This window comes from Phalangium opilio, unplaced genomic scaffold (assembly GCF_054372755.1).
Source record: "Phalangium opilio isolate 3A_F unplaced genomic scaffold, DU_Popi_V2 ptg000360l_1, whole genome shotgun sequence".
Lineage (NCBI taxonomy): Eukaryota > Metazoa > Arthropoda > Arachnida > Opiliones > Phalangiidae > Phalangium > Phalangium opilio.
The window spans coordinates 2,341,171-2,367,297 of record NW_028324230.1 but is presented as its reverse complement, the minus strand read 5'-3'; the positions used below and the strand labels follow the sequence as shown (position 1 = coordinate 2,367,297).

Genomic DNA, 26,127 nt, shown 5'->3' with positions numbered 1-26,127 from the left:
ATGGCCGTTGCCGAGAGTGCTAGTTAATAATTCGAATTTAAATTATGTGAGACAAATTAACCTTCATCATTTTAAACCAATAACAAAAAGAAAACGTGTTTGCTTTTTCCATATCTATTAAAATTTAAAAGAGGAAAAAAAAGCGAAAAAGCCAACGGCAAGCAGTGTTCCTAAGTGGTCTCCCTCCCAAGTAATGACTGCGCTCGACGCTGCTTAACTTCGGTTATCGGACGAGAACCGGTGTACTCAGCGTGATATGGCCGTTGCCGAGAGTGCTAGTTAATAATTTGAATTTAATTAACTTTCATCTTTATAAAACAATAACAAAAAGAAGATATGTTTGCTTTTTTCATATCTGGTGGAATTTGAAAGAGGAAACAAAAGTGAAAAAACAAACGGCACGCAGTAATCCCAAGTACTGTATGCGCTCGACGCTGCTTAAGTTCGGTGATCGGACGTGAACCGGTGTTTTCAGCGTGATATGGCCGTTGCCGAGAGTGCTAGTTAATAATTCGAATTTAAATTAAGTGAGACAAATTAACCTTCATCATTTTAAACCAATAACAAAAAGAAAACGTGTTTGCTTTTTTCATATCTATTAAAATTTAAAAGAGGAAAAAAAAGCGAAAAAGCCAACGGCAAGCAGTGTTCCTAAGTGGTCTCTCTCCCAAGTAATGACTGCGCTCGACGCTGCTTAACTTCGGTTATCGGACGAGAACCGGTGTACTCAGCGTGATATGGCCGTTGCCGAGAGTGCTAGTTAATAATTTGAATTTAATTAACTTTCATCTTTATAAAACAATAACAAAAAGAAGATATGTTTGCTTTTTTCATATCTGGTGGAATTTGAAAGAGGAAACAAAAGTGAAAAAGCCAACGGCACGCAGTATTCCCAAGTACTGTATGCGCTCGACGCAGCTTAACTTCGGTGATCGGACGTGAACCGTTGTTTTCAGCGTGATATGACCGTTGCCGAGAGTGCTAGTTAATAATTCGAATTTAAATTAAGTGAGACAAATTAACCTTCATCTTTTTCAAACAATAACAAAAAGAAAATATGTTTGCTTTTTTCATATCTATTGGAATTTAAAAGAGGAAAAAAAAGTGAAAAAGCTAACGGCACGCAGTGTTCATAAGTGGTCGCCCTCCCAAGTACTGACTGCGCTCGACGCTGCTTAACTTCGGTTATCGGACGAGAACCGGTGTATTCAGCGTGATATGGCCGTTGCCGAGAGTGCTAGTTAATAATTTGAATTTAATTAACCTTCATCTTTATAAAACAATAACAAAAAGAAGATATGTTTGTTTTTTTCATATCTGGTGGAATTTAAAAGAGGAAACAAAAGTGAAAAAACAAACGGCACGCAGTAATCCCAAGTACTGTATGCGCTCGACGCTGATTAACTTTGGTGATCGGACGAGAACCGGTGTTTTCAGTGTGATATGGCCGTTGCCGAGAGTGCTAGTTAATAATTCGAATTTAAATTAAGTGAGACAAATTAACCTTCAACATTTTAAACCAATATCAAAAAGAAAACGTGTTTGCTTTTTTCATATCTATTAAAATTTAAAAGAGGAAAAAAAAGCGAAAAAGCCAACGGCAAGCAGTGTTCCTAAGTGGTCTCCCTCCCAAGTAATGACTGCGCTCGACGCTGCTTAACTTCGGTTATCGGACGAGAACCGGTGTACTCAGCGTGATATGGCCGTTGCCGAGAGTGCTAGTTAATAATTTGAGTTTAATTAACTTTCATCTTTATAAAAAATAACAAAAAGAAGATATGTTTGCTTTTTTCATATCTGGTGGAATTTGAAAGAGGAAACAAAAGTGAAAAAGCCAACGGCACGCAGTATTCCCAAGTACTGTATGCGCTCGACGCTGCTTAACTTCGGTGATCGGACGTGAACCGTTGTTTTCAGCGTGATATGACCGTTGCCGAGAGTGCTAGTTAATAATTCGAATTTAAATTAAGTGAGACAAATTAACCTTCATCTTTTTCAAACAATAACAAAAAGAAAATATGTTTGCTTTTTTCATATCTATTGGAATTTAAAAGAGGAAAAAAAAGTGAAAAAGCTAACGGCACGCAGTGTTCATAAGTGGTCGCCCTCCCAAGTACTGACTGCGCTCGACGCTGCTTAACTTCGGTTATCGGACGAGAACCGGTGTATTCAGCGTGATATGGCCGTTGCCGAGAGTGCTAGTTAATAATTTGAATTTAATTAACCTTCATCTTTATAAAACAATAACAAAAAGAAGATATGTTTGTTTTTTTCATATCTGGTGGAATTTAAAAGAGGAAACAAAAGTGAAAAAACAAACGGCACGCAGTAATCCCAAGTACTGTATGCGCTCGACGCTGATTAACTTTGGTGATCGGACGAGAACCGGTGTTTTCAGTGTGATATGGCCGTTGCCGAGAGTGCTAGTTAATAATTCGAATTTAAATTAAGTGAGACAAATTAACCTTCAACATTTTAAACCAATAACAAAAAGAAAACGTGTTTGCTTTTTTCATATCTATTAAAATTTAAAAGAGGAAAAAAAAGCGAAAAAGCCAACGGCAAGCAGTGTTCCTAAGTGGTCTCCCTCCCAAGTAATGACTGCGCTCGACGCTGCTTAACTTCGGTTATCGGACGAGAACCGGTGTACTCAGCGTGATATGGCCGTTGCCGAGAGTGCTAGTTAATAATTTGAATTTAATTAACTGTCATCTTTATAAAACAATAACAAAAAGAAGATATGTTTGCTTTTTTCATATCTGGTGGAATTTGAAAGAGGAAACAAAAGTGAAAAAACAAACGGCACGCAGTAATCCCAAGTACTGTATGCGCTCGACGCTGCTTAACTTCGGTGATCGGACGTGAACCGGTGTTTTCAGCGTGATATGGCCGTTGCCGAGAGTGCTAGTTAATAATTCGAATTTAAATTAAGTGAGACAAATTAACCTTCATCATTTTAAACCAATAACAAAAAGAAAACGTGTTTGCTTTTTTCATATCTATTAAAATTTAAAAGAGGAAAAAAAAGGGAAAAAGCCAACGGCAAGCAGTGTTCCTAAGTGGTCTCCCTCCCAAGTAATGACTGCGCTCGACGCTGCTTAACTTCGGTTATCGGACGAGAACCGGTGTACTCAGCGTGATATGGCCGTTGCCGAGAGTGCTAGTTAATAATTTGAATTTAATTAACTGTCATCTTTATAAAACAATAACAAAAAGAAGATATGTTTGCTTTTTTCATATCTGGTGGAATTTGAAAGAGGAAACAAAAGTGAAAAAACAAACGGCACGCAGTAATCCCAAGTACTGTATGCGCTCGACGCTGCTTAACTTCGGTGATCGGACGTGAACCGGTGTTTTCAGCGTGATATGGCCGTTGCCGAGTGTGCTAGTTAATAATTCGAATTTAAATTAAGTGAGACAAATTAACCTTCATCATTTTAAACCAATAACAAAAAGAAAACGTGTTTGCTTTTTTCATATCTATTAAAATTTAAAAGAGGAAAAAAAAGCGAAAAAGAAAACGGCAAGCAGTGTTCCTAAGTGGTCTCCCTCCCAAGTAATGACTGCGCTCGACGCTGCTTAACTTCGGTTATCGGACGAGAACCGGTGTACTCAGCGTGATATGGCCGTTGCCGAGAGTGCTAGTTAATAATTTGAATTTAATTAACTTTCATCTTTATAAAAAATAACAAAAAGAAGATATGTTTGCTTTTTTCATATCTGGTGGAATTTGAAAGAGGAAACAAAAGTGAAAAAGCCAACGGCACGCAGTATTCCCAAGTACTGTATGCGCTCGACGCTGCTTAACTTCGGTGACCGGACGTGAACCGTTGTTTTCAGCGTGATATGACCGTTGCCGAGAGTGCTAGTTAATAATTCGAATTTAAATTAAGTGAGACAAATTAACCTTCATCTTTTTCAAACAATAACAAAAAGAAAATATGTTTGCTTTTTTCATATCTATTGGAATTTAAAAGAGGAAAAAAAAGTGAAAAAGCTAACGGCACGCAGTGTTCATAAGTGGTCGCCCTCCCAAGTACTGACTGCGCTCGACGCTGCTTAACTTCGGTTATCGGACGAGAACCGGTGTATTCAGCGTGATATGGCCGTTGCCGAGAGTGCTAGTTAATAATTTGAATTTAATTAACCTTCATCTTTATAAAACAATAACAAAAAGAAGATATGTTTGTTTTTTTCATATCTGGTGGAATTTAAAAGAGGAAACAAAAGTGAAAAAACAAACGGCACGCAGTAATCCCAAGTACTGTATGCGCTCGACGCTGATTAACTTTGGTGATCGGACGAGAACCGGTGTTTTCAGTGTGATATGGCCGTTGCCGAGAGTGCTAGTTAATAATTCGAATTTAAATTAAGTGAGACAAATTAACCTTCAACATTTTAAACCAATAACAAAAAGAAAACGTGTTTGCTTTTTTCATATCTATTAAAATTTAAAAGAGGAAAAAAAAGCGAAAAAGCCAACGGCAAGCAGTGTTCCTAAGTGGTCTCCCTCCCAAGTAATGACTGCGCTCGACGCTGCTTAACTTCGGTTATCGGACGAGAACCGGTGTACTCAGCGTGATATGGCCGTTGCCGAGAGTGCTAGTTAATAATTTGAATTTAATTAACTGTCATCTTTATAAAACAATAACAAAAAGAAGATATGTTTGCTTTTTTCATATCTGGTGGAATTTGAAAGAGGAAACAAAAGTGAAAAAACAAACGGCACGCAGTAATCCCAAGTACTGTATGCGCTCGACGCTGCTTAACTTCGGTGATCGGACGTGAACCGGTGTTTTCAGCGTGATATGGCCGTTGCCGAGAGTGCTAGTTAATAATTCGAATTTAAATTAAGTGAGACAAATTAACCTTCATCATTTTAAACCAATAACAAAAAGAAAACGTGTTTGCTTTTTTCATATCTATTAAAATTTAAAAGAGGAAAAAAAAGCGAAAAAGCCAACGGCAAGCAGTGTTCCTAAGTGGTCTCCCTCCCAAGTAATGACTGCGCTCGACGCTGCTTAACTTCGGTTATCGGGCGAGAACCGGTGTACTCAGCGTGATATGGCCGTTGCCGAGAGTGCTAGTTAATAATTTGAATTTAATTAACTTTCATCTTTATAAAAAATAACAAAAAGAAGATATGTTTGCTTTTTTCATATCTGGTGGAATTTGAAAGAGGAAACAAAAGTGAAAAAGCCAACGGCACGCAGTATTCCCAAGTACTGTATGCGCTCGACGCTGCTTAACTTCGGTGATCGGACGTGAACCGTTGTTTTCAGCGTGATATGACCGTTGCCGAGAGTGCTAGTTAATAATTCGAATTTAAATTAAGTGAGACAAATTAACCTTCATCTTTTTCAAACAATAACAAAAAGAAAATATGTTTGCTTTTTTCATATCTATTGGAATTTAAAAGAGGAAAAAAAAGTGAAAAAGCTAACGGCACGCAGTGTTCATAAGTAGTCGCCCTCCCAAGTACTGACTGCGCTCGACGCTGCTTAACTTCGGTTATCGGACGAGAACCGGTGTATTCAGCGTGATATGGCCGTTGCCGAGAGTGCTAGTTAATAATTTGAATTTAATTAACCTTCATCTTTATAAAACAATAACAAAAAGAAGATATGTTTGCTTTTTTCATATCTGGTGGAATTTGAAAGAGGAAACAAAAGTGAAAAAGCCAACGGCACGCAGTATTCCCAAGTACTGTATGCGCTCGACGCTGCTTAACTTTGGTGATCGGACGAGAACCGGTGTTTTCAGTGTGATATGGCCGTTGCCGAGAGTGCTAGTTAATAATTCGAATTTAAATTAAGTGAGACAAATTAACCTTCATAATTTTAAAACAATAACAAAAAAGCATGTTTGCTTTTTTCATATCTATTAAAATTTAAAAGAGGAAAAAAAAGTGGAAAACCCAACGGTACGCAGTGTTCCTAAGTGGTCTCCCTCCCAAGTACTGTATGCGCTCGACGCTGCTTAACTTCGGTTATCGGACGAGAACCGGTGTATTCAGCGTGTTATGGCCGTTGCCGATAGTGCTAGTTAATAATTTGAATTAAATTAACTTTCATCTTTATAAAACGATAACAAAAAGAAGATATGTTTGCTTTTTTCAAATCGGGTGGAATTTAAAAGAGGAAACAAAAGTGAAAAACCAACGGCACGCAGTATTCCCAAGTACTGACTGGGCTCGACGCTGCTAACGTCGGCGATCGGACGAGAACCGGTGTTCTCAGCGTGATATGGCCGTTGCCGAGAGTGCTAGTTAAAAATTCGAATTTAAATTAAGTGAGACAAATTAACCTTCATCTTTATAAAACAATAACAAAAAGAAGATATGTTTGCTTTTTTCATATCGGGTGGAATTTAAAAGAGGAAAAAAAAGTGAAAAAGCTAACGGCACGCAGTGTTCCTAAGCGGTCGCCCTCCCAAATACTGACTGCGCTCGACGCTGCTTAACTTCGGTTATCGGACGAGAACCGGTGTATTCAGCGTGATATGGCCGTTGCCGAGAGTGCTATTTAATAATTTGAATATAATTAACCTTCTTCTTTATAAAACAATAACAAAAAGAAAACGTGTTTGCTTTTTTCATATCTATTAAAATTTAAAAGAGGAAAAAAAAGTGTATAAGCCAACGGCACGCAGTGTTCCTAAGTTGTCTCCCTCCCAAGTAATGACTGCGCTCGACGCTGCTTAACTTCGTGATCGGACGAGAACCGCTGTATTCAGCGTGATATGGCCGTTGCCGAGAGTGCTAGTAAATAATTCGAATTTAAATTAAGTGAGACAAGTTAACCTTCATCATTTTAAAACAATAACAAAAAGAAAACATGTTTGCTTTTTTATATCTATTAAAATTTAAAAGAGGAAAAAAAAAGTGAAAAAGCCAACGGCACGCAGTGTTCCTAAGTGGTCTTCCTCCCAAGTAGTGACTGCGCTCGACGCTGCTAAACTTCGGTTATCGGACGAGAACCGGTGTATTCAGCGTGATATGGCCGTTGCCGAGAGTGCTAGTTAATAATTTGAATTTAATTAACTTTCATCTTTATAAAACAATAACAAAAAGAAGATATGTTTGCTTTTTTCATATCGGGTGGAATTTAATAGAGGAAACAAAAGTGAAAAACCAACGGCACGCAGTATTCCCAAGTACTGTATGCGCTCGACGCTGCTTAACTTCGGTGATCGGACGAGAACCGGTGTTTGCAGCGAGATATGGCCGTTGCCGAGAGTGCTAGTTAATAATTCGAATTTAAATTAAGTGAGACAAATTAACCTTCATCTTTATAAAACAATAAAAAAAAGAAGATATGTTTGCTTTTTTCATATCGGGTGGAATTTAAAAGAGGAAACAAAAGTGAAAAAGCCAACGGCACGCAGTATTCCCAAGTACTGACTGCGCTCGACGCTGCTAACGTCGGCGATAGGATGAGTATCGGTGTTCTCTGCGTGATATGGCCGTTGCCGAGAGTGCTAGATAATAATTCGAATTTAAATTAAGTGAGACAAATTAACCTTCATATTTTTAAAACAATAACAAAAAGAAAATATGTTTCCTTTTTTCATATCTATTGGAATTTAAAAGAGGAATAAAAAGTGAAAAAGCTAAAGGCACGCAGTGTTCCTAAGTGGTCGCCCTCCCAAGTACTGACTGCGCTCGACGCTGCTTAACTTCGGTTATCGGACGAGAGCTGGTGTATTCAGCGTGTTATGGCCGTTGCCGAGAGTGCTAGTTAATAATTTGAATTTAATTAACTTTCATCTTTATAAAACAATAACAAAAAGAAGATTTGTTTGCTTTTTTCATATCTGGTGGAATTTGAAAGAGGAAACAAAAGTGAAAAAGCCAACGGCACGCAGTATTCCCAAGTACTGTATGCGCTCGACGCTGCTTAACTTCGGTGATCGGACGAGAACCGGTGTTTTCAGCGTGATATGGCCGTTGCCGAGAGTGCTAGTTAATAATTCGAATTTAAATTAAGTGAGACAGATTTACCTTCATCATTTTAAAACAATAACAAAAAAACATGTTTGCTTTTTTCATATCTATTAAAATTTAAAAGAGAAAAAAAAAGTGAAAAAATCAACGGCACGCAGTGTTCCTAAGTGGTCTCCCTCCCAAGTACTGACTGCGCTCGACGCTGCTTAACTTCGTTGATCGGACGAGAACCGGTGTATTCAGCGTGATATGGTCATTGCCGAGAGTGCTAGTTAATAATTTGAATTTAATTAACCTTCATCTTTATAAAACAATAAAAAAAAGAAGATATGTTTGCTTTTTTCATATCTATTGGAATTTAAAAGAGGAAAAAAAAGTGAAAAAGCCAACGGCACGCAGTATTCCCAAGTACTGACTGCGCTCGACGCTGCTAACGTCGGTGATCGGACGAGAACCGGTGTTCTCAGCGTGATATGGCCGTTGCCGAGAGTGCTAGTTAATAATTCGAATTTAAATTAAGTGAGACAAATTAACATTCATCATTTTAAAACTATAACAAAAAGAAAACATGTTTGCTTTTTTCATATCTATTAAAATTTAAAAGAGGAAAAAAAAGTGAAAAAGAAAACGGCACGCAGTGTTCCTAAGTGGTCTCCCTCTCAAGTACTGACTGCGCTCGACGCTTCTTTACTTCGGTTATCGGACGAGAACCGGTGTATTCAGCGTGTTATGGCCGTTGCCGAGAGTGATAGTTAATAATTTGAATTTAATTAACTTTCATCTTTATAAAACAATATCAAAAAGAAGATATGTTTGCTTTTTTCATATCTGGTGGAATTTGAAAGAGGAAACAAAAGTGAAAAAGCCAACGGCACGCAGTATTCCCAAGTACTGTATGCGCTCGACGCTGCTTAACTTCGGTGATCGGACGAGAACCGGTGTTTTCAGCGTGATATGGCCGTTGCCGAGAGTGCTAGTTAATAATTCGAATTTAAATTAAGTGAGACAAATTAACCTTCATCATTTTAAAACAATAACAAAAAAAATATGTTTGCTTTTTTCATATCTATTAAAATTTAAAAGAGGAAAAAAAAGTGAAAAAGAAAACGGCACGCAGTTTTCATAAGTGGTCTCCCTCCCAAGTACTGACTGCGCTCGACGCTGCTTAACTTCGGTGATCGGACGAGAACCGGTGTATTCAGCGTGATATGGTCGTTGCCGAGAGTGCTAGTTAAAAATTTGAATTTAATTAACCTTCATCTTTATAAAACAATAACAAAAAGAAGATATGTTTGCTTTTTTTATATCTATTGGAATTTAAAAGAGGAAAAAAAAGTGAAAAAGCCAACGGCACGCAGTGTTCCTAAGTGGTCTCCCTCCCAAGTACTGTATGCGTCCGACGCTGCTCAACTTCGGTGATCGGACGAGAACCGGTGTTTTCAGCGTGATATGGCCGTTGCCGAGAGTGCTAGTTAATAATTCGAATTTAAATTAAGTGAGACAAATTAACCTTCATCATTTTAAAACAATAACAAAAAAAAATGTTTGCTTTTTTCATATCTATTAAAATTTAAAAGAGGAAAAAAAAGTGAAAAAGCCAACGGCACGCAGTGTTCCTAAGTGGTCTCCCTCCCAAGTAGTGACTGCGCTCAACGCTGCGTAACTTCGGGTATCGGACGAGAACCGGTGTTTTCAGCGTGATATGGCCGTTGCCGAGAGTGCTAGTTAATAATTTGAATTTAATTAACTTTCATATTTATAAAACAATAACAAAAAGAAGATATGTTTGCTGTTTTCATATCTGGTGGAATTTGAAAGAGGAAACAAAAGTGAAAAAGCAAACGGCACGCAGTATTCCCAAGTACTGTATGCGCTCGACGCTGCTTAACTTCGGTGATCGGACGTGAACTGGTGTTTTCAGCGTGATATGGCCGTTGCCGAGAGTGCTAGTATATAATTCGAATTTAAATTAAGTGAGACAAGTTAACCTTCATCATTTTAAAACAATAACAAAAAGAAAACATGTTTGCTTTTTTATATCTATTAAAATTTCAAAGAGGAAAAAAAAGTGAAAAAGCCAACGGCACGCAGTGTTCCTAAGTGGTCTCCCTCCCAAGTAGTGACTGCGCTCGACGCTGCTTAACTTCGGTTATCGGACGAGAACCGGTGTATTCAGCGTGATATGGCCGTTGCCGAGAGTGCTTGTTAATAATTTGAATTTAATTAACTTTCATCTTTATAACACAATAACAAAAAGAAGATATGTTTGCTTTTTTCATATCTGGTGGAATTTGAAAGAGAAAACTAAAGTGAAAAAGCCAACGGCACGCAGTATTCCCAAGTACTGTATGCGCTCGACGCTGCTTAACTTCGGTGATCGGACGAGAACCGGTGTATTCAGCGTGATATGGTCGTTGCCGAGAGTGCTAGTTAAAAATTTGAATTTAATTAACCTTCATCTTTATAAAACAATAACAAAAAGAAGGTATGTTTGCTTTTTTCATATATATTGGAATTTAAAAGAGGAAAAAAAAGTGAAAAAGCCAACGGCACGCAGTGTTCCTAAGTGGTCTCCCTCCCAAGTAGTGACTGCGCTCGACGCTGCTTAACTTCGGTTATCGGACGAGAACCGGTGTATTCAGCGTGATATGGCCGTTGCCGAGAGTGCTTGTTAATAATTTGAATTTAATTAACTTTCATCTTTATAACACAATAACAAAAAGAAGATATGTTTGCTTTTTTCATATCTGGTGGAATTTGAAAGAGAAAACTAAAGTGAAAAAGCCAACGGCACGCAGTATTCCCAAGTACTGTATGCGCTCGACGCTGCTCAACTTCGGTGATCGGACGAGAACCGGTGTTTTCAGCGTGATATGGCCGTTGCCGAGAGTGCTAGTTAATAATTCGAATTTAAATTAAGTGAGACAAATTAACCTTCATCATTTTAAAACAATAAGAAAAAGAAAACATGTTTGCTTTTTTCATATCTATTAAAATTTAAAAGAGGAAAAAAAATGAAAAAGCCAACGGCACGCAGTGTTCCTAAGTGGTCTCTCTCCCAAGTAGTGACTGCGCTCGACGCTGCTTAACTTCGGTTATCGGACGAGAACCGGTGTATTCAGCGTGATATGGTCGTTGCCGAGAGTGCTAGTTAATAATTCGAATTTAAATTAAGTGAGACAAATTAACCTTCATCATTTTAAAACAATAACAAAAAGAAAACATGTTTGCTTTTTTCATATCTATTAAAATTTAAAAAAGGAAAAAAAAGTGAAAAAGCCAACGGTACGCAGTGTTCCTAAGTGGTCTCTCTCCCAAGTAGTGACTGCGCTCGACGCTGCTTAACTTCGGTTATCGGACGAGAACCGGTGTATTTAGCGTGATATGGCCGTTGCCGAGAGTGCTAGTTAATAATTTGAATTTAATTAACTTTCATCTTTATAAAACAATAACAAAAAGAAGATATGTTTGCTTTTTTCATATCTGGTGGAATTTGAAAGAGGAAAAAAAAGTGAAAAAGCCAACGGCACGCAGTATTCCCAAGTACTGACTGCGCTCGACGCTGCTAACGTCGGCGATCGGACGAGAACCGGTGTTCTCAGCGTGATATGGCCGTTGCCGAGAGTGCTAGTTAATAATTCGAATTTAAATTAAGTGAGACAAATTAACCTTCATCATTTTAAAACAATAACAAAAAGAAAACATGTTTGCTTTTTTCATATCTATTAAAATTTAAAAGAGGAAAAAAAAGTGAAAAAGAAAACGGCACGCAGTGTTCCTAAGTGGTCTCTCTCCCAAGTACTGACTGCGCTCGACGCTTCTTTACTTCGGTTATCGGACGAGAACCGGTGTATTCAGCGTGTTATGGCCGTTGCCGAGAGTGCTAGTTAATAATTTGAATTTAATTAACTTTCATCTTTATAAAACAATAACAAAAAGAAGATATGTTTGCTTTTTTCATATCTGGTGGAATTTGAAAGAGGAAACAAAAGTGAAAAAGCCAACGGCACGCAGTATTCCCAAGTACTGTATGCGCTCGACGCTGCTTAACTTCGGTGATCGGACGAGAACCGGTGTTTTCAGCGTGATATGGCCGTTGCCGAGAGTGCTAGTTAATAATTCGAATTTAAATTAAGTGAGACAAATTAACCTTCATCATTTTAAAACAATAACAAAAAAACATGTTTGCTTTTTTCATATCTATTAAAATTTAAAAGAGAAAAAAAAAGTGAAAAAATCAACGGCACGCAGTGTTCCTAAGTGGTCTCCCTCCCAAGTACTGACTGCGCTCGACGCTGCTTAACTTCGTTGATCGGACGAGAACCGGTGTATTCAGCGTGATATGGTCGTTCCCGAGAGTGCTAGTTAATAATTAGAATTTTATTAACCTTCATCTTTATAAAACAATAACAAAAAGAAGATATGTTTGCTTTTTTCATATCTATTGGAATTTAAAAGAGGAAAAAAAAGTGAAAAAGCCAACGGCACGCAGTATTCCCAAGTACTGACTGCGCTCGACGCTGCTAACGTCGGCGATCGGACGAGAACCGGTGTTCTCAGCGTGATATGGCCGTTGCCGAGAGTGCTAGTTAATAATTCGAATTTAAATTAAGTGAGACAAATTAACCTTCATCATTTTAAAACAATAACAAAAAGAAAACATGTTTGCTTTTTTCATATCTATTAAAATTTAAAAGAGGAAAAAAAAGTGAAAAAGAAAACGGCACGCAGTGTTCCTAAGTGGTCTCTCTCCCAAGTACTGACTGCGCTCGACGCTTCTTTACTTCGGTTATCGGACGAGAACCGGTGTATTCAGCGTGTTATGGCCGTTGCCGAGAGTGCTAGTTAATAATTTGAATTTAATTAACTTTCATCTTTATAAAACAATAACAAAAAGAAGATATGTTTGCTTTTTTCATATCTGGTGGAATTTGAAAGAGGAAACAAAAGTGAAAAAGCCAACGGCACGCAGTATTCCCAAGTACTGTATGCGCTCGACGCTGCTTAACTTCGGTGATCGGACGAGAACCGGTGTTTTCAGCGTGATATGGCCGTTGCCGAGAGTGCTAGTTAATAATTCGAATTTAAATTAAGTGAGACAAATTAACCTTCATCATTTTAAAACAATAACAAAAAAACATGTTTGCTTTTTTCATATCTATTAAAATTTAAAAGAGAAAAAAAAAGTGAAAAAATCAACGGCACGCAGTGTTCCTAAGTGGTCTCCCTCCCAAGTACTGACTGCGCTCGACGCTGCTTAACTTCGGTGATCGGACGAGAACCGGTGTATTCAGCGTGATATGGTCGTTGCCGAGAGTGCTAGTTAATAATTTGAATTTAATTAACCTTCATCTTTATAAAACAATAACAAAAAGAAGATATGTTTGCTTTTTTCATATATATTGGAATTTAAAAGAGGAAAGAAAAGTGAAAAAGCCAACGGCACGCAGTGTTCCTAAGTGGTCTCCCTCCCAAGTACTGTATGCGCTCGACGCTGCTCAACTTCGGTGATCGGACGAGAACCGGTGTTTTCAGCGTGATATGGCCGTTGCCGAGAGTGCTAGTTAATAATTCGAATTTAAATTAAGTGAGACAAATTAACCTTCATCATTTTAAAACAATAAGAAAAAGAAAACATGTTTGCTTTTTTCATATCTATTAAAATTTAAAAGAGGAAAAAAATGAAAAAGCCAACGGCACGCAGTGTTCCTAAGTGGTCTCCCTCCCAAGTAGTGACTGCGCTCGACGCTGCTTAACTTCGGTTATCGGACGAGAACCGGTGTATTCAGCGTGTTATGGCCGTTGCCGAGAGTGCTAGTTAGTAATTTGAATTTAATTAACTTTCATCTTTATAAAACAATAACAAAAAGAAGATATGTTTGCTTTTTTCATATCTGGTGGAATTTGAAAGAGGAAACAAAAGTGAAAAAGCCAACGGCACGCAGTATTCCCAAGTACTGACTGCGCTCGACGCTGCTTAACTTCGGTGATCGGACGAGAACCGGTGTTTTCAGCGTGATATGGCCGTTGCCGAGAGTGCTAGTTAATAATTCGAATTTAAATTAAGTGAGACAAATTAACCTTCATCATTTTAAAACAATAACAAAAAAAACATGTTTGCTTTTTTCATATCTATTAAAATTTAAAAGAGAAAAAAAAAGTGAAAAAATCAACGGCACGCAGTGTTCCTAAGTGGTCTCCCTCCCAAGTACTGACTGCGCTCGACGCTGCTTAACTTCGTTGATCGGACGAGAACCGGTGTATTCAGCGTGATATGGTCGTTCCCGAGAGTGCTAGTTAATAATTAGAATTTTATTAACCTTCATCTTTATAAAACAATAACAAAAAGAAGATATGTTTGCTTTTTTCATATCTATTGGAATTTAAAAGAGGAAAAAAAAGTGAAAAAGCCAACGGCACGCAGTATTCCCAAGTACTGACTGCGCTCGACGCTGCTAACGTCGGCGATCGGACGAGAACCGGTGTTCTCAGCGTGATATGGCCGTTGCCGAGAGTGCTAGTTAATAATTCGAATTTAAATTAAGTGAGACAAATTAACCTTCATCATTTTAAAACAATAACAAAAAGAAAACATGTTTGCTTTTTTCATATCTATTAAAATTTAAAAGAGGAAAAAAAAGTGAAAAAGAAAACGGCACGCAGTGTTCCTAAGTGGTCTCTCTCCCAAGTACTGACTGCGCTCGACGCTTCTTTACTTCGGTTATCGGACGAGAACCGGTGTATTCAGCGTGTTATGGCCGTTGCCGAGAGTGCTAGTTAATAATTTGAATTTAATTAACTTTCATCTTTATAAAACAATAACAAAAAGAAGATATGTTTGCTTTTTTCATATCTGGTGGAATTTGAAAGAGGAAACAAAAGTGAAAAAGCCAACGGCACGCAGTATTCCCAAGTACTGTATGCGCTCGACGCTGCTTAACTTCGGTGATCGGACGAGAACCGGTGTTTTCAGCGTGATATGGCCGTTGCCGAGAGTGCTAGTTAATAATTCGAATTTAAATTAAGTGAGACAAATTAACCTTCATCATTTTAAAACAATAACAAAAAAACATGTTTGCTTTTTTCATATCTATTAAAATTTAAAAGAGAAAAAAAAGTGAAAAAATCAACGGCACGCAGTGTTCCTAAGTGGTCTCCCTCCCAAGTACTGACTGCGCTCGACGCTGCTTAACTTCGGTGATCGGACGAGAACCGGTGTATTCAGCGTGATATGGTCGTTGCCGAGAGTGCTAGTTAATAATTTGAATTTAATTAACCTTCATCTTTATAAAACAATAACAAAAAGAAGATATGTTTGCTTTTTTCATATATATTGGAATTTAAAAGAGGAAAAAAAAGTGAAAAAGCCAACGGCACGCAGTGTTCCTAAGTGGTCTCCCTCCCAAGTACTGTATGCGCTCGACGCTGCTCAACTTCGGTGATCGGACGAGAACCGGTGTTTTCAGCGTGATATGGCCGTTGCCGAGAGTGCTAGTTAATAATTCGAATTTAAATTAAGTGAGACAAATTAACCTTCATCATTTTAAAACAATAAGAAAAAGAAAACATGTTTGCTTTTTTAATATCTATTAAAATTTAAAAGAGGAAAAAAAATGAAAAAGCCAACGGCACGCAGTGTTCCTAAGTGGTCTCCCTCCCAAGTAGTGACTGCGCTCGACGCTCCTTAACTTCGGTTATCGGACGAGAACCGGTGTATTCAGCGTGATATGGCCGTTGCCGAGAGTGCTAGTTAATAATTTGAATTTAATTAACTTTCATCTTTATAAAACAATAACAAAAAGAAGATATGTTTGCTTTTTTCATATCTGGTGGAATTTGAAAGAGGAAACAAAAGTGAAAAAGCCAACGGCACGCAGTATTCCCAAGTACTGACTGCGCTCGACGCTGCTTAACTTCGGTGATCGGACGAGAACCCGTGTTTTCAGCGTGATATGGCCGTTGCCGAGAGTGCTAGTTAATAATTCGAATTTAAATTAAGTGAGACAAATTAACCTTCATCATTTTAAAACAATAACAAAAAAAACATGTTTGCTTTTTTCATATCTATTAAAATTTAAAAGAGAAAAAAAAAGTGAAAAAATCAACGGCACGCAGTGTTCCTGAGTGGTCTCCCTCCCAAGTACTGACTGCGCTCGACGCTGCTTAACTTCGTTGATCGGACGAGAACCGGTGTATTCAGCGTGATATGGTCGTTCCCGAGAGTGCTAGTTAATAATTTGAATTTAATTAACCTTCATCTTTATAAAACAATAACAAAAAGAAGATATGTTTGCTTTTTTCATATCTATTGGAATTTAAAAGAGGAAAAAAAAGTGAAAAAGCCAACGGCACGCAGTATTCCCAAGTACTGACTGCGCTCGACGCTGCTAACGTCGGCGATCGGACGAGAACCGGTGTTCTCAGCGTGATATGGCCGTTGCCGAGAGTGCTAGTTAATAATTCGAATTTAAATTAAGTGAGACAAATTAACCTTCATCATTTTAAAACAATAACAAAAAGAAAACATGTTTGCTTTTTTCATATCTATTAAAATTTAAAAGAGGAAAAAAAAGTGAAAAAGAAAACGGCACGCAGTGTTCCTAAGTGGTCTCTCTCCCAAGTACTGACTGCGCTCGACGCTTCTTTACTTCGGTTATCGGACGAGAACCGGTGTATTCAGCGTGTTATGGCCGTTGCCGAGAGTGCTAGTTAGTAATTTGAATTTAATTAACTTTCATCTTTATAAAACAATAACAAAAAGAAGATATGTTTGCTTTTTTCATATCTGGTGGAATTTGAAAGAGGAAACAAAAGTGAAAAGCCAACGGCACATAGTATTCCCAAGTACTGACTGCGCTCGACGCTGCTTAACTTCGGTGATCGGACGAGAACCGGTGTTTTCAGCGTGATATGGCCGTTGCCGAGAGTGCTAGTTAATAATTCGAATTTAAATTAAGTGAGACAAATTAACCTTCATCATTTTAAAACAATAACAAAAAAAACATGTTTGCTTTTTTCATATCTATTAAAATTTAAAAGAGAAAAAAAAAGTGAAAAAGCCAACGGCACGCAGTGTTCCTAAGTGGTCTCCTTCCCAAGTACTGTATGCGCTCGACGCTGCTCAACTTCGGTGATCGGACGAGAACCGGTGTTTTCAGCGTGATATGGCCGTTGCCGAGAGTGCTAGTTAATAATTCGAATTTAAATTAAGTGAGACAAATTAACCTTCATCATTTTAAAACAATAAGAAAAAGAAAACATGTTTGCTTTTTTCATATCTATTAAAATTTAAAAGAGGAAAAAAAAGTGAAAAAGCCAACGGCACGCAGTGTTCCTAAGTGGTCTCCCTCCCAAGTAGTGACTGCGCTCAACGCTGCTTAACTTCGGCTATCGGACGAGAACCGGTGTTTTCAGCGTGATATGGCCGTTGCCGAGAGTGCTAGTTAATAATTTGAATTTAATTAACTTTCATATTTATAAAACAATAACAAAAAGAAGATATGTTTGCTGTTTTCATATCTGGTGGAATTTGAAAGAGGAAACAAAAGGGAAAAAGCAAACGGCACGCAGTATTCCCAAGTACTGTATGCGCTCGACGCTGCTTAACTTCGGAGATCGGACGTGAACCGGTGTTTTCAGCGTGATATGGCCGTTGCCGAGAGTGCTAGTAAATAATTCGAATTTAAATTAAGTGAGACAAGTTAACCTTCATCATTTTAAAACAATAACAAAAAGAAAACATGTTTGCTTTTTTATATCTATTAAAATTTCAAAGAGGAAAAAAAAGTGAAAAAGCCAACGGCACGCAGTGTTCCTAAGTGGTCTCCCTCCCAAGTAGTGACTGCGCTCGACGCTGCTTAACTTCGGAAATCGGACGAGAACCGGTGTATTCAGCGTGATATGGCCGTTGCCGAGAGTGCTTGTTAATAATTTGAATTTAATTAACTTTCATCTTTATAAAACAATAACAAAAAGAAGATGTGTTTGCTTTTTTCATATCTGGTGGAATTTGAAAGAGGAAACAAAAGTGAAAAAGCCAACGGCACGCAGTATTCCCAAGTACTGACTGCGCTCGACGCTGCTTAACTTCGGTGATCGGACGAGAACCGGTGTTTTCAGCGTGATATGGCCGTTGCCGAGAGTGCTAGTTAATAACTCGAATTTAAATTAAGTGAGACAAATTAACCTTCACCATTTTAAAACAATAACAAAAAAAACATGTTTGCTTTTTTCATATCTATTAAAATTTAAAAGAGAAAAAAAAAGTGAAAAAATTATTATGGAAAAACTTTGACTTTTTACGTTACATCTGAGATCCAACAACACCGCTCCCGGGTGGGCTCGAACCACCAACCTTTCGGTTAACAGCTGAACGCACTAACCATTGAGCCACGGAAGCTCAGAAAAAAAATGGTCGTCAGGTATTGTGGAAAGCTTTGACTTTTTACGTTACATCTGAGACCTCACAACACCGCTCCTGGGCGTGCTCGAACCACCAACCTTTCGGATAACAGCCGAACGCGCTGAAAAAAAATAAAGATTCCCAGATGTTACCACGCGCTACCGAAGAAACAACGAATTTTCCATGAACTTCATTGCTTCACGGACGCAAGCGAAAGGGCTTACGGCGCTGTGGTTTACCTGAGAACGGCATTTCCTAATAATGTATTTGAAGTTAACATCGTATCTGCAAAGACCCGTGTTGCTCCACTCAAGAAAGCAACGATCCCAAGATTAGAGTTATTAGCCGCCGTAATAGGATCACGGCTTATGAAATCCGTCGCTACCTGTTTCGAGAACGATCAACCAACTCAACATTTCTGGACGGACAGCATGATTGTCTACCATTGGATAAGAGACGCAGCCACCAACTGGAAACCATTCGTCTCAAAATCGCATCGTGGAAATCCAGATGAATTCAGAACCCAGTCAATGGTCCCACGTACCCGGTCCCGATAATCCAGCCGACATTCTCAGCCGAGGCATGAAAATAGAAGCTTTACACAACAGTGAAAACTGGTGGCATGGACCCAAATTCCTCTCAAAACCAAACGATCTTTGGCCGAAGAAGATTCAACCAACGCAGCCAACTGAAGAATTACAAGATCCAGAATTGCGACGACAAAGGAAGATAGTCCAAATTACACAAGCGACCTGCCACATTCGAATCCAAGAGCCCGTCATAGTTCCGACACGCTTTAGCTCCCTTAACCGACTTCTACGCGTCACTGCCTGGGTCCTGCGATATTACCACAATCTCACACACAAAACTAATAGACGACATAGTAAAGAATTGGAGATCACCGACTTGGACGCAGCTACTACTTATTGGATGAAACTTGTTCAACTTGAAGTCTTTTCCGACGAAATCAAGTGCCTAGCAAGCAATCAAGAAATAAAACATGACTCCAAGATCAAGAACCTTCGACCTTTCCTAGACGACCAACTCATTCTACGAGCAGGAGGGCGACTACAACAATCTCAATTCGACTTCGACGTTTCTCATCCTATAATTCTCCCTGGGAATACTCACTTTGCCAAACTACAAATTATCAACAGCCATGAAAGGATGTTCCACTTGGGCCTCACCAGTACTCAAACACATCTTCGAGATCGTTTTTGGATCCCAAAAGGGCGTCAAGTCGTTAAACAACTCCTGTCAAAGTGCTGGATATGCCGAAAGCTACAAGCGAAAGCCATCACACAAGAAACCGCACCCTTGCCACGAGATCGTATTTCCAACACAATCCCATTCCAAGCAACGGGCATCGACTTTGCGGGTCCGATTTTCGTAAAAGCCAACACCGAAACAAGAACGGAGAAAACGTACGTCGTACTATTCACATGCGCAACGAGTCGAGCAGTTCACTTATAACTTGCAACCAACCTCAGCACGGAAACGTTTATACTAGCGCTGAAACGATTCATCGGAAGACGGGGCATATGCGAAGTAATTCTATCCGACAATGCCAAGACGTTCAAGAGAGCCAATGGAAAAATACAGGACCTCTGGAAGAAGATATCTAAAACCGAACTCAAAGAATTCTTCATCACCTTTAACATCAAATGGAAATTCAACGTCGAACGAGCACCATGGTGGGGAGTATTTTTCAAACGCCTAGTGAGAACGGTCAAGACATGTTTAAAGAAAACCTTAGGTCGCGCCTTAGTCAAATATGAGGAATTGGAACCCTTATTGGTCGAAATCGAAGGTACTATAAACTCTAGACCATTAACTTATTTCAACAGCGACCCATCCGAGCCATCTCCATTGACGCCCGCTCATCTATTAATTGGAAGACGCCTCAACTCCCTTCCACCGAAGATTCAACTGAAGGAAATTTCAAACCGGAGCGACATGACAAAAAGATGGCTGTATCGAGAATCATTGCTCAATAAATTCTGGCAACGCTGGCGCAACGAATATTTGCTCGAACTAAGATCTGCCCATATGTCTTCTGACACCAAACCCTCGATGTATCTACAAATCAATGACCTGGTCTTGATACATGAAGACAAGTGCCCTCGACACCTTTGGCGAATTGGACGAATTGAAGAGCTATATCCCGGCAGAGACGGAAAAATTAGAGCATGCTTAGTGAAAACAGCAAAGGGTACTCTTCGCAGACCGGTGCAACTCCTGTACCCAATGGAACTAAAGGATAGCGACTCTCAACACAAAATATTATCGGGGGGAGGATGTTAAAAAATAGATTAGAATTGTATCTAAATTTAATCTAATAATATTTAATGTTGGCAAAAATTAGATTAGATTTTAAACTTAAACGTTATCGTTAAAAAATAGACCAGCCGGATGATGTTTTTAAATTACTATCATTTGTATATAAAAACTAACTCAGAATCAATTTAATCATCAGTTCTAGCCTAGATATTTCTTGAATTAGTTTGTTGTTTAATCAATCCCAAGACGCGGTGTTATAACTATATGCATTTTAAATAAAGTTTCAAAGTTTCAAAGTTTATTTGGCATAGTTTAGTACAAAAGCTCATGAGGAGGGACCAAGTCTTCAAGCGACTTATTGCCCTCCTTAAATTTCTTAAGATTAACGTCAATTGGACAACAAAATTAGATAAAGAACATTAAAAGAGAATAACCATAAAAAAATAATATAAATTAAAATTTAAATAAAGTTTTGCAAATACATGAATATAGTTTAATATCTTTTGTAAAGCATGACTTTTTTACTTCGTTTAATATAAAATATAAACGAGTTATTGTTTTTCTTTAAATAAAACAATCAAAATCAGGAATAAATAAATATATAAATAAAAAAATAAATAAACAAATAGATCAAAGATGGCTACACACTGCCATTAAGTATATGAATTTTAAGTTTTTTTTAACTAAAGCAAAGGATTTGGTATCACATATAAGTAAATAAATTTGGTTGTATAGTTTTACTCCTACATAAAAGATTGAGTTTAGCTTTTTTGAAGTTTTGCATTGGAAGCATTCTAAAATATTGTTTGTTCTTGTTAATATGTTAGAGGATGTTGTATTAAATAGTTTATGTACACCATTAATATTTTTATGAATAAATATAAGATTTTAAATATTAGTTTAAATTAATAAATCCTGGTTGTCTTCATAAAATAGATAATTCCTTTAGCCACATTGAGATAAATTGTCCAAGTCCCCAGTTCGCTTAAATTCCCCTTCACCCCGAAAGCCTACTTGAAATACGACATTTAACAAAGCCAACGGCACGCAGTGTTCCTCAGTGGTCTCCCTCCCAAGCACAGACTGCGCTCGACGCTGCTTAACTTCGGTGATCGGACGAGAACCGGTGTTTTCAGCGTGACATGGCCGTTGCCTAGAGTGCTAGATAATAATTCGTATTTAAATTAAGTGAGACAAATTAACCATCATATTTTTAAAACAATAACAAAAAGAAAATATGTTTGCTTTTTTCATATCTATTGGAATTTAAAAGAGGAAAAAAAAGTGAAAAAGCCAACGGCACGCAGTGTTCCTAAGTGGTCTCCCTCCCAAGTACTGACTGCGCTCGACGCTGCTTAACTTCGGTGATCCGACGAGAACCGGTGTTTTCAGCGTGATATGGCCGTTGCCGAGAGTGCTATTTAATAATTTGAATTTAATTAACCTTCATCTTTATAAATCAATAACAAAAAGAAGATATGTTTGCTTTTTTCATATCTGATGGAATTTAAAAGAGGAAATAAAAGTGAAAAAGCCAACGGCACGCAAAGTTTCCAAGTACTGACTGCGCTCGACGCTGCTAACTTCGGTGATCGGACGAGAACCGGTGTTTTCAGCGTGATATGGCCGTTGCCGAGAGTGCTATTTAATAATTTGAATTTAATTAACCTTCATCTTTATAAAACAATAAGAAAAAGAAGATATGTTTTCTTTTTTCATATCTGATGGAATTTAAAAGAGGAAATAAAAGTGAAAAAGCCAACGGCACGCAGAGTTTCCAAGTATTAACTGCGCTCGACGCTGCTTAACTTCGGTGATCGGACGAGAACCGGTGTTTTCAGCGTGATATGGCCGTTGACGAGGGTGCTAGATAATAATTCGAATTTAAATTCAATGAGACAAATTAACCTTCATCTTTTTAAAACAATAACAAAAAGAAAATATGTTTGCTTTTTTCATATCTGATGTAATTTAAAAGAGGAAACAAAAGTTTAAAAGCCAACGGCACGCAGAGTTTCCAAATACAGACTGCGCTCGACGCTGCTTAACTTCGGTGATCGGACGAGAACCGGTGTTTTCAGCGTGATATGGCCGTTGCCGAGAGTGCTAGATAATAATTCGAATTTAAATTAAGTGAGACAAATTAACCATCATCTTTTTAAAACAATAACAAAAAGAAAATATATGTTTGCTTTTTTCATATCTATTGGAATTTAAAAGAGGAAAAAAAAGAGAAAAAACCAACGGCACGCAGTGTTCCTAAGTGGTCTCCCTCCCAAGTACTGACTGCGCTCGACGCTGCTTAACTTCGGTGATCGGACGAGAACCGGTGTTTTCAGCGTGATATGGTCGTTAATGCAGATACTATGTTAACTTCAAATACATTATTAGGAAATGCCGTTCTCAGGTAAACCACAGCGCCGTAAGCCCTTTCGCTTGCGTCCGTGAAGCAATGAAGTTCATGGAAAATTCGTTGTTTCTTCGGTAGCGCGTGGTAACATCTGGGAATCAGTACTTGGGAGGGAGACCACTTAGGAACACTGCGTGCCGTTGGTTTTTTCACTTTTTTTTCCTCTTTTAAATTCCAATAGATATGAAAAAAGCAAACATATCTTCTTTTTGTTATTGTTTTATAAATATGAAGGTTAATTAAATTCAAATTATTAACTAGCACTCTCGGCAACGACCATATCACGCTGAATACACCGGTTCTCGTCCGATCAACGAAGTTAAGCAGCTTCGAGCGCAGTCAGTACTTGGGAGGGAGACCACTTAGGAACACTGCGTGCCGTTGATTTTTTCACTTTTTTTTTCTCTTTTAAATTTTAATAGATATGAAAAAAGCAAACATGTTTTTTTTGTTATTGTTTTAAAATAGTGAAGGTTAATTTGTCTCACTTAATTTAAATTCGAGTTATTAACTAGCACTCTCGGCAACGGCCATATCACGCTGAAAACACCGGTTCTCGTCCGATCACCGAAGTTAAGCAGCGTCGAGCGCAGTCAGTACTTGGGAATACTGCGTGCCGTTGGCTTTTTCACTTTTGTTTCCTCTTTCAAATTCCACCAGATATGAAAAAAGCAAACACATCTTCTTTTTGTTATTGTTTTATAAAGATGAAAGTTAATTAAATTCAAATTATTAACAAGCACTCTCGGCAACGGATATATCACGCTGAATACACCGGTTCTCGTCCGATTTCCGAAGTTAAGCAGCGTCGAGCGCAGTCACTACTTGGGAGGGAGACCACTTAGGAACACTGCGTGCCGTTGGCTTTTTCACTTTTTTTTCCTCTTTGAAATTTTAATAGATATAAAAAAGCAAACATGTTTTCTTTTTGTTATTGTTTTAAAATGATGAAGGTTAACTTGTCTCACTTAATTTAAATTCGAATTATTTACTAGCACTCTCGGCAACGGCCATATCACGCTGAAAACACCGGTTCACGTCCGATCTCCGAAGTTAAGCAGCGTCGAGCGCATACAGTACTTGGGAATACTGCGTGCCGTTTGCTTTTTCACTTTTGTTTCCTCTTTCAAATTCCACCAGATATGAAAACAGCAAACATATCTTCTTTTTGTTATTGTTTTATAAATATGAAAGTTAATTAAATTCAAATTATTAACTAGCACTCTCGGCAACGGCCATATCACGCTGAAAACACCGGTTCTCGTCCGATAGCCGAAGTTAAGCAGCATTGAGCGCAGTCACTACTTGGGAGGGAGACCACTTAGGAACACTGCGTGCCGTTGGCTTTTTCACTTTTTTTTCCTCTTTTAAATTTTAATAGATATGAAAAAAGCAAACATGTTTTCTTTTTCTTATTGTTTTAAAATGATGAAGGTTAATTTGTCTCACTTAATTTAAATTCGAATTATTAACTAGCACTCTCGGCAACGGCCATATCACGCTGAAAACACCGGTTCTCGTCCGATCACCGAAGTTGAGCAGCGTCGAGCGCATACAGTACTTGGGAAGGAGACCACTTAGGAACACTGCGTGCCGTTGGCTTTTTCACTTTTTTTTTTCTCTTTTAAATTTTAATAGATATGAAAAAAGCAAACATGTTTTTTTGTTATTGTTTTAAAATGATGAAGGTTAATTTGTCTCACTTAATTTAAATTCGAATTATTAACTAGCACTCTCGGCAACGGCCATATCACGCTGAAAACACCGGTTCTCGTCCGATCACCGAAGTTGAGCAGCGTCGAGCGCATACAGTACTTGGGAGGGAGACCACTTAGGAACACTGCGTGCCGTTGGCTTTTTCACTTTTTTTTTCTCTTTTAAATTTTAATAGATATGAAAAAAGCAAACATGTTTTTTTGTTATTGTTTTAAAATGATGAAGGATAATTTGTCTCACTTAATTTAAATTCGAATTATTAACTAGCACTCTCGGCAACGGCCATATCACGCTGAAAACACCGGTTCTCGTCCGATCACCGAAGTTGAGCAGCGTCAAGCGCATACAGTACTTGGGAGGGAGACCACTTAGGAACACTGCGTGCCGTTGGCTTTTTCACTTTTTTTTCCTCTTTTAAATTCCAATAGATATGAAAAAAGCAAACATATCTTCTTTTTGTTATTGTTTTATAAAGATGAAGGTTAATTAAATTCAAATTATTAACTAGCACTCTCGGCAACGGCCATATCACGCTGAAAACACCGGTTCTCGTCCGATCACCGAAGTTGAGCAGCGTCGAGCGCATACAGTACTTGGGAGGGAGACCACTTAGGAACACTGCGTGCCGTTGGCTTTTTCACTTTTTTTTTCTCTTTTAAATTTTAATAGATATGAATAAAGCAAACATGTTTTTTTGTTATTGTTTTAAAATGATGAAGGATAATTTGTCTCACTTAATTTAAATTCGAATTATTAACTAGCACTCTCGGCAACGGCCATATCACGCTGAAAACACCGGTTCTCGTCCGATCACCGAAGTTGAGCAGCGTCAAGCCTATACATTACTTGGGAGGGAGACCACTTAGGAACACTGCGTGCCGTTGGCTTTTTCACTTTTTTTTCCTCTTTTAAATTCCAATAGATATGAAAAAAGCAAACATATCTTCTTTTTGTTATTGTTTTATAAAGATGAAGGTTAATTAAATTCAAATTATTAACTAGCACTCTCGGCAACGACCATATCACGCTGAATACACCGGTTCTCGTCCGATCACCGAAGTTAAGCAGCGTCGAGCGCAGTCAGTACTAGGGAGGGAGACCACTTAGGAACACTGCGTGCCGTTGATTTTTTCACTTTTTTTTTCTCTTTTAAATTTTAATAGATATGAAAAAAGCAAACATGTTTTTTTGTTATTGTTTTAAAATGATGAAGGTTAATTTGTCTCACTTAATTTAAATTCGAATTATTAACTAGCACTCTCGGCAACGGCCATATCACGCTGAAAACACCGGTTCTCGTCCGATCACCGAAGTTAAGCAGCGTCGAGCGCATACAGTACTTGGGAATACTGCGTGCCGTTGGCTTTTTCACTT

At 38.2% G+C, this 26,127-nt stretch overlaps 1 protein-coding gene, 2 non-coding genes and 70 pseudogenes across 3 annotated transcripts; 12 read left to right on the top strand and 61 right to left on the bottom strand.

Annotated features, from left to right (window-relative positions):
- Positions 1-149: 149 nt before the first annotated feature.
- LOC149597966 (5S ribosomal RNA) lies at positions 150-268 on the bottom strand (annotated as a pseudogene).
- Positions 269-630: 362 nt separating this feature from the next.
- Positions 631-749, bottom strand: LOC149597965 (5S ribosomal RNA; annotated as a pseudogene).
- Positions 750-1,111: 362 nt separating this feature from the next.
- On the bottom strand, positions 1,112-1,230 carry LOC149597964 (5S ribosomal RNA; annotated as a pseudogene).
- A 362-nt stretch (positions 1,231-1,592) lies between these two features.
- Positions 1,593-1,711, bottom strand: LOC149597963 (5S ribosomal RNA; annotated as a pseudogene).
- A 121-nt stretch (positions 1,712-1,832) lies between these two features.
- On the bottom strand, positions 1,833-1,935 carry LOC149597962 (5S ribosomal RNA; annotated as a pseudogene).
- Positions 1,936-2,072: 137 nt separating this feature from the next.
- Positions 2,073-2,191, bottom strand: LOC149597961 (5S ribosomal RNA; annotated as a pseudogene).
- A 362-nt stretch (positions 2,192-2,553) lies between these two features.
- LOC149597960 (5S ribosomal RNA) lies at positions 2,554-2,672 on the bottom strand (annotated as a pseudogene).
- A 362-nt stretch (positions 2,673-3,034) lies between these two features.
- LOC149597959 (5S ribosomal RNA) lies at positions 3,035-3,153 on the bottom strand (annotated as a pseudogene).
- A 362-nt stretch (positions 3,154-3,515) lies between these two features.
- Positions 3,516-3,634, bottom strand: LOC149597958 (5S ribosomal RNA; annotated as a pseudogene).
- Positions 3,635-3,995: 361 nt separating this feature from the next.
- Positions 3,996-4,114, bottom strand: LOC149597957 (5S ribosomal RNA; annotated as a pseudogene).
- Positions 4,115-4,476: 362 nt separating this feature from the next.
- Positions 4,477-4,595, bottom strand: LOC149597956 (5S ribosomal RNA; annotated as a pseudogene).
- Positions 4,596-4,957: 362 nt separating this feature from the next.
- LOC149597955 (5S ribosomal RNA) lies at positions 4,958-5,076 on the bottom strand (annotated as a pseudogene).
- Positions 5,077-5,197: 121 nt separating this feature from the next.
- On the bottom strand, positions 5,198-5,300 carry LOC149597954 (5S ribosomal RNA; annotated as a pseudogene).
- A 137-nt stretch (positions 5,301-5,437) lies between these two features.
- Positions 5,438-5,556, bottom strand: LOC149597953 (5S ribosomal RNA; annotated as a pseudogene).
- A 359-nt stretch (positions 5,557-5,915) lies between these two features.
- Positions 5,916-6,034, bottom strand: LOC149597952 (5S ribosomal RNA; annotated as a pseudogene).
- A 360-nt stretch (positions 6,035-6,394) lies between these two features.
- Positions 6,395-6,513, bottom strand: LOC149597951 (5S ribosomal RNA; annotated as a pseudogene).
- A 122-nt stretch (positions 6,514-6,635) lies between these two features.
- On the bottom strand, positions 6,636-6,753 carry LOC149597950 (5S ribosomal RNA; annotated as a pseudogene).
- A 137-nt stretch (positions 6,754-6,890) lies between these two features.
- On the bottom strand, positions 6,891-7,009 carry LOC149597949 (5S ribosomal RNA; annotated as a pseudogene).
- Positions 7,010-7,130: 121 nt separating this feature from the next.
- LOC149597948 (5S ribosomal RNA) lies at positions 7,131-7,233 on the bottom strand (annotated as a pseudogene).
- Positions 7,234-7,609: 376 nt separating this feature from the next.
- Positions 7,610-7,728, bottom strand: LOC149597947 (5S ribosomal RNA; annotated as a pseudogene).
- A 122-nt stretch (positions 7,729-7,850) lies between these two features.
- On the bottom strand, positions 7,851-7,953 carry LOC149597946 (5S ribosomal RNA; annotated as a pseudogene).
- A 134-nt stretch (positions 7,954-8,087) lies between these two features.
- Positions 8,088-8,206, bottom strand: LOC149597945 (5S ribosomal RNA; annotated as a pseudogene).
- Positions 8,207-8,567: 361 nt separating this feature from the next.
- Positions 8,568-8,686, bottom strand: LOC149597944 (5S ribosomal RNA; annotated as a pseudogene).
- A 122-nt stretch (positions 8,687-8,808) lies between these two features.
- On the bottom strand, positions 8,809-8,911 carry LOC149597943 (5S ribosomal RNA; annotated as a pseudogene).
- A 135-nt stretch (positions 8,912-9,046) lies between these two features.
- LOC149597942 (5S ribosomal RNA) lies at positions 9,047-9,165 on the bottom strand (annotated as a pseudogene).
- Positions 9,166-9,287: 122 nt separating this feature from the next.
- LOC149597941 (5S ribosomal RNA) lies at positions 9,288-9,406 on the bottom strand (annotated as a pseudogene).
- A 134-nt stretch (positions 9,407-9,540) lies between these two features.
- Positions 9,541-9,659, bottom strand: LOC149597940 (5S ribosomal RNA; annotated as a pseudogene).
- A 361-nt stretch (positions 9,660-10,020) lies between these two features.
- On the bottom strand, positions 10,021-10,139 carry LOC149597939 (5S ribosomal RNA; annotated as a pseudogene).
- A 122-nt stretch (positions 10,140-10,261) lies between these two features.
- On the bottom strand, positions 10,262-10,364 carry LOC149597938 (5S ribosomal RNA; annotated as a pseudogene).
- A 122-nt stretch (positions 10,365-10,486) lies between these two features.
- LOC149597937 (5S ribosomal RNA) lies at positions 10,487-10,605 on the bottom strand (annotated as a pseudogene).
- Positions 10,606-10,727: 122 nt separating this feature from the next.
- On the bottom strand, positions 10,728-10,830 carry LOC149597936 (5S ribosomal RNA; annotated as a pseudogene).
- A 136-nt stretch (positions 10,831-10,966) lies between these two features.
- Positions 10,967-11,085, bottom strand: LOC149597935 (5S ribosomal RNA; annotated as a pseudogene).
- A 137-nt stretch (positions 11,086-11,222) lies between these two features.
- On the bottom strand, positions 11,223-11,341 carry LOC149597934 (5S ribosomal RNA; annotated as a pseudogene).
- A 361-nt stretch (positions 11,342-11,702) lies between these two features.
- Positions 11,703-11,821, bottom strand: LOC149597933 (5S ribosomal RNA; annotated as a pseudogene).
- A 122-nt stretch (positions 11,822-11,943) lies between these two features.
- Positions 11,944-12,046, bottom strand: LOC149597932 (5S ribosomal RNA; annotated as a pseudogene).
- A 134-nt stretch (positions 12,047-12,180) lies between these two features.
- Positions 12,181-12,299, bottom strand: LOC149597931 (5S ribosomal RNA; annotated as a pseudogene).
- A 361-nt stretch (positions 12,300-12,660) lies between these two features.
- Positions 12,661-12,779, bottom strand: LOC149597930 (5S ribosomal RNA; annotated as a pseudogene).
- A 122-nt stretch (positions 12,780-12,901) lies between these two features.
- LOC149597929 (5S ribosomal RNA) lies at positions 12,902-13,004 on the bottom strand (annotated as a pseudogene).
- Positions 13,005-13,138: 134 nt separating this feature from the next.
- On the bottom strand, positions 13,139-13,257 carry LOC149597928 (5S ribosomal RNA; annotated as a pseudogene).
- Positions 13,258-13,379: 122 nt separating this feature from the next.
- Positions 13,380-13,498, bottom strand: LOC149597927 (5S ribosomal RNA; annotated as a pseudogene).
- A 135-nt stretch (positions 13,499-13,633) lies between these two features.
- On the bottom strand, positions 13,634-13,752 carry LOC149597926 (5S ribosomal RNA; annotated as a pseudogene).
- Positions 13,753-13,874: 122 nt separating this feature from the next.
- Positions 13,875-13,977, bottom strand: LOC149597925 (5S ribosomal RNA; annotated as a pseudogene).
- A 135-nt stretch (positions 13,978-14,112) lies between these two features.
- LOC149597924 (5S ribosomal RNA) lies at positions 14,113-14,231 on the bottom strand (annotated as a pseudogene).
- A 361-nt stretch (positions 14,232-14,592) lies between these two features.
- On the bottom strand, positions 14,593-14,711 carry LOC149597923 (5S ribosomal RNA; annotated as a pseudogene).
- Positions 14,712-14,833: 122 nt separating this feature from the next.
- LOC149597922 (5S ribosomal RNA) lies at positions 14,834-14,936 on the bottom strand (annotated as a pseudogene).
- Positions 14,937-15,069: 133 nt separating this feature from the next.
- Positions 15,070-15,188, bottom strand: LOC149597921 (5S ribosomal RNA; annotated as a pseudogene).
- A 122-nt stretch (positions 15,189-15,310) lies between these two features.
- On the bottom strand, positions 15,311-15,429 carry LOC149597920 (5S ribosomal RNA; annotated as a pseudogene).
- Positions 15,430-15,565: 136 nt separating this feature from the next.
- Positions 15,566-15,684, bottom strand: LOC149597919 (5S ribosomal RNA; annotated as a pseudogene).
- A 122-nt stretch (positions 15,685-15,806) lies between these two features.
- Positions 15,807-15,909, bottom strand: LOC149597918 (5S ribosomal RNA; annotated as a pseudogene).
- Positions 15,910-16,044: 135 nt separating this feature from the next.
- LOC149597917 (5S ribosomal RNA) lies at positions 16,045-16,163 on the bottom strand (annotated as a pseudogene).
- A 361-nt stretch (positions 16,164-16,524) lies between these two features.
- LOC149597916 (5S ribosomal RNA) lies at positions 16,525-16,643 on the bottom strand (annotated as a pseudogene).
- A 121-nt stretch (positions 16,644-16,764) lies between these two features.
- Positions 16,765-16,867, bottom strand: LOC149597915 (5S ribosomal RNA; annotated as a pseudogene).
- Positions 16,868-17,002: 135 nt separating this feature from the next.
- LOC149597914 (5S ribosomal RNA) lies at positions 17,003-17,121 on the bottom strand (annotated as a pseudogene).
- Positions 17,122-17,258: 137 nt separating this feature from the next.
- LOC149597913 (5S ribosomal RNA) lies at positions 17,259-17,377 on the bottom strand (annotated as a pseudogene).
- A 361-nt stretch (positions 17,378-17,738) lies between these two features.
- Positions 17,739-17,857, bottom strand: LOC149597912 (5S ribosomal RNA; annotated as a pseudogene).
- Positions 17,858-17,979: 122 nt separating this feature from the next.
- Positions 17,980-18,082, bottom strand: LOC149597911 (5S ribosomal RNA; annotated as a pseudogene).
- A 775-nt stretch (positions 18,083-18,857) lies between these two features.
- LOC149597910 (uncharacterized) lies at positions 18,858-20,651 on the top strand. The gene is made up of 2 exons (XM_089860914.1): positions 18,858-19,771; positions 19,838-20,651. The coding sequence occupies exons 1-2, from the start codon at positions 18,858-18,860 to the stop codon at positions 20,649-20,651; spliced, it is 1,728 nt and encodes a 575-aa protein (XP_089717040.1).
- Positions 20,652-21,662: 1,011 nt separating this feature from the next.
- On the bottom strand, positions 21,663-21,781 carry LOC149597909 (5S ribosomal RNA; annotated as a pseudogene).
- A 137-nt stretch (positions 21,782-21,918) lies between these two features.
- LOC149597908 (5S ribosomal RNA) lies at positions 21,919-22,037 on the bottom strand. Its single transcript, XR_016377956.1, has one exon. It is a non-coding gene; the product is annotated as a 5S ribosomal RNA (ribosomal RNA).
- Positions 22,038-22,383: 346 nt separating this feature from the next.
- LOC149597907 (5S ribosomal RNA) lies at positions 22,384-22,486 on the bottom strand (annotated as a pseudogene).
- A 137-nt stretch (positions 22,487-22,623) lies between these two features.
- Positions 22,624-22,726, bottom strand: LOC149597906 (5S ribosomal RNA; annotated as a pseudogene).
- A 139-nt stretch (positions 22,727-22,865) lies between these two features.
- Positions 22,866-22,984, bottom strand: LOC149597905 (5S ribosomal RNA). The gene has a single exon (XR_016378265.1). It is a non-coding gene; the product is annotated as a 5S ribosomal RNA (ribosomal RNA).
- A 321-nt stretch (positions 22,985-23,305) lies between these two features.
- On the top strand, positions 23,306-23,424 carry LOC149597904 (5S ribosomal RNA; annotated as a pseudogene).
- Positions 23,425-23,559: 135 nt separating this feature from the next.
- LOC149597903 (5S ribosomal RNA) lies at positions 23,560-23,662 on the top strand (annotated as a pseudogene).
- Positions 23,663-23,784: 122 nt separating this feature from the next.
- On the top strand, positions 23,785-23,903 carry LOC149597902 (5S ribosomal RNA; annotated as a pseudogene).
- Positions 23,904-24,264: 361 nt separating this feature from the next.
- Positions 24,265-24,383, top strand: LOC149597901 (5S ribosomal RNA; annotated as a pseudogene).
- A 137-nt stretch (positions 24,384-24,520) lies between these two features.
- LOC149597900 (5S ribosomal RNA) lies at positions 24,521-24,639 on the top strand (annotated as a pseudogene).
- Positions 24,640-24,774: 135 nt separating this feature from the next.
- LOC149597899 (5S ribosomal RNA) lies at positions 24,775-24,893 on the top strand (annotated as a pseudogene).
- A 134-nt stretch (positions 24,894-25,027) lies between these two features.
- On the top strand, positions 25,028-25,146 carry LOC149597898 (5S ribosomal RNA; annotated as a pseudogene).
- A 122-nt stretch (positions 25,147-25,268) lies between these two features.
- Positions 25,269-25,387, top strand: LOC149597897 (5S ribosomal RNA; annotated as a pseudogene).
- A 134-nt stretch (positions 25,388-25,521) lies between these two features.
- LOC149597896 (5S ribosomal RNA) lies at positions 25,522-25,640 on the top strand (annotated as a pseudogene).
- A 122-nt stretch (positions 25,641-25,762) lies between these two features.
- Positions 25,763-25,881, top strand: LOC149597895 (5S ribosomal RNA; annotated as a pseudogene).
- A 134-nt stretch (positions 25,882-26,015) lies between these two features.
- Positions 26,016-26,118, top strand: LOC149597894 (5S ribosomal RNA; annotated as a pseudogene).
- Positions 26,119-26,127: the final 9 nt, after the last annotated feature.